General features: G+C 42.3%; 1 protein-coding gene across 2 annotated transcripts in view; it reads right to left on the reverse strand.

Moving 5' to 3' along the window:
* The window catches only part of Tusc3 (tumor suppressor candidate 3), a 131,842-nt gene extending 124,406 nt beyond the window's left edge, over positions 1 to 7,436 (reverse strand). The window contains exon 1 of one of the 2 annotated variants that reach the window (XM_057752720.1): positions 7,109 to 7,436. In XM_057752720.1, the coding sequence (XP_057608703.1) occupies positions 7,109 to 7,246 (138 nt within the window). In that variant the 5' untranslated portion in view covers positions 7,247 to 7,436. The remainder of the gene's footprint in view (positions 1 to 7,108) is intronic. The other variant, XM_057752719.1, reaches the window with a different exon arrangement.
* Between the last annotated feature and the right edge of the window lie 3,177 nt (positions 7,437 to 10,613).

Genomic DNA, 10,613 nt, shown 5'->3' on the forward strand with positions numbered 1-10,613 from the left:
CAAGCAGTAAGTAGAGAACAGGGGCAAACGAGGGCTCATTCTGGAAATACCACCAAACACCACACTAGGAAATGTAAAGGTAGGGGTTGGGGACTATTTCGGTGGGTAAAGTACATGTTGTGCTAACACGATGACCTGAGTCACCTCCAGAACTGATGTGAAGTGTAGGGGTGAACTTGCCACCCTAGTGCTCAGCGGGCAGGGACAGGTGCATCCCTGGAGCCAGCCTAAGCCTAAACAGGGAGCTCCAGGCCAATCAAAGAGCCCATCTCTCAAAAAGGAAAAAGAAGTGGGAGGCAGTTTAAAGAAACAACAACAACAACAACATCAAAGACAGACCTCTGACCTCTGCATGTACCAGCAAACAGACAAATAGACTGACTGACTGATTAACTGTGTCCGACTAACCAAAAGTATTTGGTAAAATGGGCCCTAACTTCTAGCTTTGGCAGATACTGGGGAACACTTTACTTGGTGTTAGATATACCACCTGGGCAGAAACAATGATCCCTACACTCTATGGTGACTAATACTGTCAGACTGACAGAATCTAGGAGCACTAGGAGAAACCTGGGGGGGGGGTGAGGGAGTTTAGTAGGGTGGGTTCACTGAGGTGTGCTAGGAGCAAAGACCTGTATTTGGTTATAGTCCTCTTAGCTTACAAGTTAAGTAAGCTATTCACCTCTGTAGGGCAAGTTCCAGACCCTTATCTCTGCCAGCAGACTTAGCAGGCCCCAGGGCTCAGAAGTAATTAGCATTTCCCCCCTGTAAACATTTACAGACCCTCAGCCTTTCCTTATCTCTTCCTATCAGCTAGGGACATCTCCAGACCTGACATTCCAGCATCCTACCCTCTACACTGCCTTTTTGCTATATAATGCTCCTGAGAAGAAATAAAGTTGGCAGCTTGATCAGAACACAGACTTGCTGTCCTTTTCTCACGTCTCTTGCCCCTTTTATTTCTCTCCCTTCAAGGTTCTTACTCCCATTCGTGTGGGCTAAAGAGAGGTGAGAAGATCCATCTGAACTGTGAGCAGCACCAGTCCCTAGCCTGGAGGCCCCGAACAACAAAAACCAATAGTAATAATGAGGACAAGCTGCCCACCAGCATTCATCTCTGTACTTCCTGGCAGGAGATGGAATGTGACCAGCCTTGTTACACCTGCTACCATGAAAAGTTGACCCTCAAACTGTGAGGGGAAATTAACACTTTCTCCCTTCCCGAAATTGTGCATCCAGTATTTTGTCAAAGAACAGTATTTAATACAGCTTCATACTCTATGACCCACACAAGTTATGAAGTTACTTGTAATTGAGATCTACCTTGGCTTAATTTTACTTGTTTCAGCAGTTTATAGAAACAGATACCCTAAATTCAGAGACTGTTCTCAAAGTAGCCAAATAGGTCTGCTATATGGCTGCCTCAGTTTTAAACATCTGTCGGTATGAGCAAAACAGGATCCCCCAAAAAAAGGGATGAAACTAGACTCCTGTAACTCAGGAGTTGGAAAAAAATCAAAGCAAGGGATTCAATCAAGGCTTAACTGCATGGCCTGATAGTATAAAACCACCACAAGAAAACCGTCAAATGAAGAAAAAGAAAAGAAAGAAAGAAAAAGAAAACCGTCAAATGTGGTGGTGGTTTGAAAGACCCCCTTAGGTTCATAGGGAGTAGGACTTTTATGGGGTGTGGCCTTGTTGGAGTAGGTGTGGTCTTGTTGGAGGAAGTGGCTTACTGGGGGTGGGGTATGAAGCCTTAAAAGCTCAAGCCTGCCTAGTAGCTTACAGATCTCTTCCTGCTGCCTGAGGATCTAGATGTAGAACTCTCAGTTCCTTCTCCAGCACCATGTTTGCCTGCATCCTGCCATGCTTCCTGCCATGGCAATAATGGACTAAACCTGAAACTATTGGATCAGCCCTAATTAAATGTTTTCCTTTACGAGAGTTGCTGTGGTCATGGTGTCTCTACACAGCAACAGAAACCCTAACTAGGACAAATGTTTACTCACTGTAAACAGTCACTGAATGGCTAAAGATTTTTTTTAAGTTCTCAAAAGCATGAGAAAAAGCAAAATCAGACAAACAAAATTACATCAACTAAAAATCTTCACCACACAAAGGACACAGTAATTAGAGTGAACATCCTGTAGAATGGAAAACAAACAAATATGAATTTCATGTATGATGAAGGGTTAACATGAAGAATACATATATATATATATATATATATATATATATATATATCCGAAAGGTACAACAGCAAAAAAAAAAAATATATAGTAAGTAGATTTTAAAATGGGCCATAAAACGAAACAGAATTAACCAAAGGACATACAAGAGACCAGTATATCTCTTTTAAGAGAAATCAAAACACTGAGCTATCACTTTACCCCAGTAAAATGACTACAATCAGGAGCTCAACAGTGCTGGAGAAAATATGGACAACCCATTCATATTGTCAATGAGAAGGTAAACCAGTACACACATTATGTAAAAACAACATTAAGTTTCCTCAATAAACTTAAAATAGAAAAGAAATCCTAAGGCTATCAGTCACTTTCACAGGAAAGGGAAACACTAAGTCATGGAAACTGCATCCCCCACAGGTGCGCGTGCACACACACACAAACACCACCTAAGTATCTCACACACTGCTGACTGGATAAAGGAAATGTGGTACACGTACATACTGAAATGCTATTCAGTCATAAAAAGAATACAACACGGACACGGTAAGTCAGGTTCTGTAATCGACAAGGTGACTCCACAGACGTGCAGAGAACAGTACTGAGCGTGGCCTGTGGAGAGCAGATGGAAGCCAGCATTGGGAAAGCTGGCCAATGGGTATTAACTTTAGCTAGTAAGAAGTTCTTTGTGCTGTTATATGGGAGGCTGATTAAAGATAACAATACTTTTAAGAAGTTCATCATGAAATGATAAACACTAAGGAAAATCTGCTAAACCTAAGGCAAACATTATTTAACATGCATTGAACATCACTGGAGCCACAATAACTTATACAACTTATGTCTTTAAATACAAAGTAATATAAATTTAACTCGTTTTTTAAAAAGCACACTTCAATGGAAAATTCCTTGAAGTATTTTCTTCTTGAAGAGAAGAAAAATAAAAGCATAGACATAACAATGATATTAAGTGTAAAGCGGTGCAGAGACCCTAAAGCACATGTCCCTAATAACCGAGGAAAGGAATTTAAAAACATAAACCCTACATAAATCAGTAGCTCTGATCTGTACTCCCATTCTGGTATTAGTCTAAAATATCATAGCCCCACTCTAAAACTGCAGTTATTACCATGTCTGCTTTCTCTAACATCCAACTATATGACTCCTATGGCTGGCAATGGGAAGCTACCCTGAATTATAGTGCCATTAGTAAAGTATGGGGCCTTAATTCATCCACTCTTCCTCCCTCTGAGGATTCCAAGAGAGAATTATACAGGAAATTATGGCCAGCCACAAGTCATCACCCCAAATTTATGACTATGAAAAAGGTCAACTCTCTTGGAGACTCAGATTTCTAACAAAAGGAGGGCCAGACAACATACACTCCACTATAAGAGATGTCTCAATTTTTTATTTTGCATAAGTCTATTTCAAAAATTAGCCAGAAGAACATATGAAGATATGATCATAGCCGGGCGGTGGTGGCGCACGCCTTTAATCCCAGCACTCGGGAGGCAGAGGCAGGCGGATCTCTGTGAGTTCGAGACCAGCCTGGTCTACAAGAGCTAGTTCCAGGACAGGCTCCAAAGCCACAGAGAAACCCTGTCTCGAAAAACCAAAAAAAAAAAAAAAAAAAAAAAAAAAGAAGATATGATCATTTTTGGAACTAGTGAAATGGGTCAACTTTTTTAACATATGATCTTTTTAAATTAAACATGTATCTGTGTCTTGGGCTGTTGCAAGGAGCAAGCCTCCCAGCTGCCCGGCTAGCTTAGACCCAAAATAATCACACAGAAATGGTATTATTTAAATCACTGCTTGGCCCATTAGCTCTAGCTTCTTATTGGCTAACTCTTACATACTAATTTAACCCATCTTCATTAATTTGTGTATTGCCATGTGGCAGTGGCTTACCAGCAAAGTTTCTGCATGTCTTACTCTTGACATGGCTCCATGTTGTCTCCCCGACTCTGCCTCCTTTCTCCCAGCCTGCCATTTAGTTTTTCCCACCTACCTAAATTCTGCCCTATCAACAGACCAAGGCAGTTTCTTTATTCATTAGCCAATAAAAGCAACACATAGACAGAAGGACCTCCCACACCATTGGGCAGGATGAATTGCTATAGCAAATTACCATATATGAAATGTCTTAGTCTGCTTTTATTGTTGAGATAAAACAACAGGTCTAAAAGCAATTTGTGGGAGAAACTGTTTCTTTAATCTTACAGTTTACAGTCCCCCTGGAGGTGAGAACTGTAGCTTACTGACTTGCTCCTACTGGCTTGCTTGGTCAACTTTCTTATACACCCCAGGGTAACCAGCCCAGAGGTGGCAGCACCCACAGTGGGGTCCGGACCCTTCAATATGCATAATTAATCATAAAAATGTCCTACACACTTGCCTGCAGGCAATAGGATGGAGACAGTTTTTCAACTGACTTTCCTCTTCTCAGATAGCTCTAACTTGTGTCAAGTTGACAAAAAACCAACCAGAACACAAAGGGACTCAAAACAAGAATCTGGAACTCTAAAACCAGGTGTCAACATGGTCAGGTTCTGGTGAGGATTCTCTCTCTGAGCTGGAAGATCAGTTCATGGCAGAGAGAGCAGAGCTCTCTGCAGTTGCTTTCATGGGGCTTGGGGAATCACTGATGAGTGGCTGCAGAGTCAGGACCTAATCACTTACCAACAAGGTCATCTCTGCAGCTATCACATTGGGGGCAGGAATTGAAGCCATGAGTTCTAGAGGGCACAAGCATTCATTCCACTGCACACTGTAAGTGAGAGCATACTGGAACTTGTTTGCTCTGCTGCTTCTTAGGTACTGTTTGCTAACATACTTTAACTCATTTTCCATTAGCAATTTGTTACATTTAGCACATTATACTAAGGTCTCTGTTCATTATTTTAACAGATTCCTAAGTTTATAACCAATTGTATATCATCTGTAAATTTTGCCACAAAATCCCTACAGATAAAAGATGTGACTTGCCCTTTAAGTCAGCACAGCTTATTTAGACTACACTAGTGTGCATCTTTCCATATGTATACTTGATTATCTGATGATAACATAAAGGAAAATATGTGTCTTTCTCATCTTCAAATGTCAAACACAATAAATAGTTTTATATAATCAACTAAAAGTATAATAACAACCATTCCAATTATCTCCGCCTGCTGAGCCATCTCAGCAGTTCCCAATCTTTTCCTTTCCCAAAATATCTAACGAATATTTTATGTATTTTTGAGGGAAATATGCACTTCAAGCGTAACTATTTAGTTATAGTAAGTTTCCCAACATTTTACATATTGAGATGGCCTCAGAACTGGAGATGCGAGAACCTATGAGCCTGTGAACTATCTAATATTTCCCCCCAACTTACAGTGGTCCTGGTGACATTCTTAAGGGCAAAAACAACACAAATGACAAGAAGTGTCTCATCAATTTCTATTGCCTTCTGTTTAGTATACACCCCCCCCCCAAAAAAAATTGCCTACTGCAAATCTCCTACTTTTCTCAATTAAAAAAATCTGGAAAATACAGCACAAAACACAAAGTGCTAGAAAGTCGATCTAATTCGTGTAGAAAGGGCTATTTCAATTTAGCAGCAGTTAGTCTCCAATCTCTTACCAAAATACCAACAATTTCATATGCCTTACTTTTCATGCAAAGAGAAAAATTTCAAAAGGGGAGGGAGGCGTGGTCTTAATACCGAGATAGTTTCAAGCAAAGGTGAAGAGAAGGGATTGGGGAGGACTTCCCTGTTCAAGAGCACTAATTGCTCTTCCAGAAATCTGGGTTCGATTCCCAGCACCCACACAGTCTCTCATAACCCGCTGTGACTCCAGGTCTAGGAGATCAGATGTTAGAAACCTCCTGGGCTACCAGGAACCCAAGTGGTGCACAGACATGCATGCCGACAAAATACACATGTAACATTTAAAAAATAATTAATGAATGAAGAGAAGAAATTACTGTTTACTCTGAGACTGTATTTCCCCCGTCTCTCTGTCTCTCTGTCTCTGTCTCTCTCTCTCTCTCCCTTACTAAAGAAATGCTTGCAATAAACTGAACCAGAGTCAAATTATGAGACTCGTGTACTTGTGTCATTTAACAGTAAAAGCATCTTCCGCCATAAAAACAAAGTACTCTTACCAAACTGATCTACAATTAGAAATCCTAGTCACAAATCCACAATGAATGTTTTTATGAAACGACCAGACTTCCACATTAATTCTGTCAAATTGAGTTCACAAATAACTCTACAACTCACGCAGATACATCAAATCTCACCCTCAAAATAACGGTAGGTTAAAATTGAAATCGGGAGACCCAAACTTCACAAATAAGTATAGAGTATTTAAATATATATATATATATATATATATATATATATATATGTTATTGTTCTCTATTACACACTGAGTTAAACACAGAAATAAGCATTTAGTGCTAAAGGGTATAATTAGGAATGCAGAATAACACACTCAATATAATTAGGAATGCAGAATAACACACTCAATATGACATCTTAACATAATCAAGAGAGCTGAATAAGAGGTAGAGTTCCTCTGCGCTTACAAGTGCTTCCAACGGGTATTTGCACACCCAGCATATTAAGGAACTGCAAAAGCCCGGCCTACACCTGAAGCTCAGCGCAGCCATAGTTCCTGAGGCTTTCAGACTTCAGCCCCCACTTCCTGGATGTAGAACTAGGGTCACCCTCAGCATCCACAGCCTGAGACGCCCCAGGGGCACGCCCAACCCGCCCCCGCCCATTTGGTTCCCGCCCCCGGGCGCCAGCGCCCACATCACCGCTGCCTAGCAACGCCACGGGGCTTCCTAGCAACGCGGCCAGCTCCAGCCCGCCCAGCTCCAGCCCTCCCGGGCCCTTAGGCGACCGCCCGCGGGATCCAATCTACCTCTTTTTTCTTCTGTCCGCCCCCGAGCTGGATGCAGAGCAGCAGCAGCAAGAGGAGGAAGGGAAAGCTGCCTGTTGGCAGGTAGCGCAACCTGCGGCCCGCCTGTCTCCTGCGTGAAGGAGCGGCCCTGGCACCCATGGCCGCAGGGCTGTGTCTCCTCCACGCGCGGTAGCCGTGCGCGCCCAGCTCCTACCGTGCCCGCGCCCGCCGGGCCAGTCGCCAGCAGCCTCTTGGCCAAGGCCTCGGGGTGGCAGCGGCTTCTCCAGGGAGCTGGGTGGAGGCTAAGGACGCGGAGGAGGAGACTGACAGCGCATCCGGTTCACCGGCAGAGGGACCGGGAAAGGCGAGGGATGGAGCAGGAAGTGGGCGTGGCGAGGACGCGGCTCCGTGCGCGCGGCTAGGCTCGGCTCCCGGGGTTCTCCTGTGTGCACGCAGGACGGAAGGGCATCTGTCAGTCACCTCTGTCGAGTCTGAGGCCGCTCTCCAAACACCCTGGGGCACGGGAGTGTGCCTTGAGCCAGTTAGTCCAAATTTCCACCTGGATCATGAGGCCTTCCCACTGCCTTCTTGGTTCTAGCTATCAGGAAGCTCCGTTCCTATCGATATAAGTAGTTAGGGACCTCTGTGTCCTTTGACATTCAGCTTAGTCCTCTGGATGTATAGAAAGTGTTCTACAACTTTGCCTTGGTTTTTTTCCACCCTCCATCAAAAACCCTAGCAACCAACGTGGCTAAGAACCATTCACTCACTATTCATGGAGTGTCGACATGGTTCTGGAGGCTTTCTGAGCAAAAATGAAAAGAATAAATTAATGCACTTGTACGTCCATTGTTTTCCTCTACCTTTCACTTGTACAATGAACACCTTTGAGAATCTGATGAAGCCTAGAGACACCATTAAAAGTTCATTGAAATGAATATAGTTATATATAAAGAATTATCAAGAACTCAATTATAATGCAATATTACCAACATTAAAAGAATTCACGTTTTCTGACCAATAAATATTTGTATTGGGGAGATATCAGACAGCATTGTAGATGTGAGAAACAGCAGGTGAATGCTAGACTTAACGAAAAGTGGCAGAAGAAGTACAGGGATTTAGCCCATAAGTAAGGTGAGATCTAAATAATGCTCCTACCTGCCGTCTAACAGAAGTTTTCATTTGGTGATTTTGAAACAGTGATCGCAGCATCCCATGTTACTTGCAGCCACTGTGTCATGACATGGCAAGGTCAGTTTCTGTAGGAAAGTAATAGATACTGCTGATACTGCGTAGTGTCGCCATCGGGAAAGGTCTAGGAAACATAGACCCGTTACAAATTAGATAAGTTCGCACTCAAGAGTTACGTGGTAAAGCTACAAAAGGGTGAAATAGAAATCCAAGCTATGTCCGTGCATCCCTGGAACCAGGTATATGCTGCCTCACTTTTTAAAATGTTTTGTCTATTTTTACTTTTCTGTAGATGAGTGTTTACCTGAGTATGTGTACCAAGTGCATGCCCGGTTCCTGTGGAGGCCAGGAGAGGTCATCAGAGCACCGGGAACTGGAGGTCCAGATGGTTGTAAGCCATCCTGTGAGTGCTAGGAACTGAATGTTGTCCTCTGGAAGAGCAGCCACTGCTTTTAACCCCCGAGCCATCTCTTGATCCATCACCTTTTGTAAATGAGTTCATGTACAAATGTTACTCTTTTGTCTCCTAGGTTTTTGATTTCCTAAAATTGTGTGAGCATTCTGTTCATATTAATTAGCTAGTATTTTTTTCATTTTGTTTTTTAGACAGAATCTCACTCTATTGACATGATTGTAACCAAGACTAATCTTGGAACATGATCCTTATGCCTTTCTATACAAGGCACTCAGAATATACACATATACCTGCCATGTCTGGATTGATCACTCTTTGTTAAAGAAAACTTTTACAGACTTAACAATCAAGCATAAATAATTCATGATTCTAGCAGTACTTAGAACAGAAAAGTTTCGGAAAGCACACTTGCAAAAAGAATTAATTTAAAGCTGAGTAAGATTATTGCCTAATTGCCCGTAGCTACGCATTTGACTTTTGAAGGCATGGTGTAATTTGCATATGTGGATGTGATCTAATATGAGATCTTTGTGGTATAACCCACCCACAGGTTGACTGTGTGACTATTGTCAGTGGTTTGAATATATATATATTGAATATATATATGTACAAGATGTGGTGGTTTGAATAAGAATGGCCTCCTTATACTCATATATTTGAATGCTTAGTCACCAGGTTGTTATCATTTCCAGCAGGGCACTAGTGAAGGATTAGAAGAATTAGTAGTTGGGGAAGTTTGTCACTGGGAGTGTGCTTTAAGGTTTCAAAGTTGGACAAGCTCTCTCTCTCTCTCTCTCTCGTGCGCTCTTGCTCTCGCTCTTGCTCTCTCTGTCTCTCTCTTGTCTCTTGAGATATCTCCCCCCACTCCAGCCCCCTCCCTCGCCGCCCCCACCCTGTGTGGATCAGGATGAGGCTCTAGGCTCCTGCTCCAGCATTTATCTGTGTGTTGCCACATTGCCAGCATGATAATAGACTAACCCTCTGAAACAGTAAGCCAGTCCCGAATTAAAGGCTTTCACTTATTTGCCTTGGTCAGAGTTTTTCTTTGCAGCAACAGAACAGGGACTAAGACAGAAATAGTGCTTGTGTGTTAAGAATGAACTTTCACCAGATTTCCTGCCTCCTTTGGCTCTCGCTCTCCTAAAAGAATAGCCCCTCACTTTCACCTTGGGGCATTAGAAAAGAACCTCAAGTTTTATCTAGTCAGGGACAAGAGAAAAAGTATAATTATTTGCTGTCAATTGACAGCAAATCTGCATCCACAATCTAGATATACTCAATATGATCAAAGTGTTTTATCCCACCCTTTATCTCCCAAATAGGTCTTAATTTCATTGCCATAGTTAGCTTCACCCTCCCAATGACTAACTTTGAATGTCACAAAGCACGTTCCATTTCTTCATTCTCCTGATGCAGGCTGCAGCTCAGTTTCCAGTTCATTCTATACCTGCGATGCTGCGAGCCTGTTTTCCTTTCCAGCTGTGTAACTCCATCACTCTTAAGAAAAGCACCAAACATTGTTATTAAAATTGCTCCTTCATTTAGAAACTCTTACCATCCTCTGCCATGTGTAATCTGGGACTCCTAACCCTGCTTCTCTGCATTTTACACATGGCCCTTTAAGACAGAAACCTATGTAAAGTATTTTTCTCTGTCTTCACTGGAGAAAGCATAGCATCCCATGTCCTCAAGAACTTATTGCCTCATCCATGATGGTCTTTCCTAACTCATTTTCTATTTTCTCTTCTATTTTCTCACGGTGTTCTACTTAATTGTTTTGTTTCCCTTAAATACATCATTTACACTCTGTCATTTGGCTCTGAACTGATGAGCTCACTGGTGTAAATTTTTTCACCTAGATAAAGGTTCACATCTATGCTGGCTGGTTTATAACACTCTAACACAAAGCAGTGGTAT

Source organism: Chionomys nivalis, chromosome 20, assembly GCF_950005125.1.
Source record: "Chionomys nivalis chromosome 20, mChiNiv1.1, whole genome shotgun sequence".
In the NCBI taxonomy this organism is placed as follows: Eukaryota; Metazoa; Chordata; class Mammalia; order Rodentia; family Cricetidae; genus Chionomys; species Chionomys nivalis.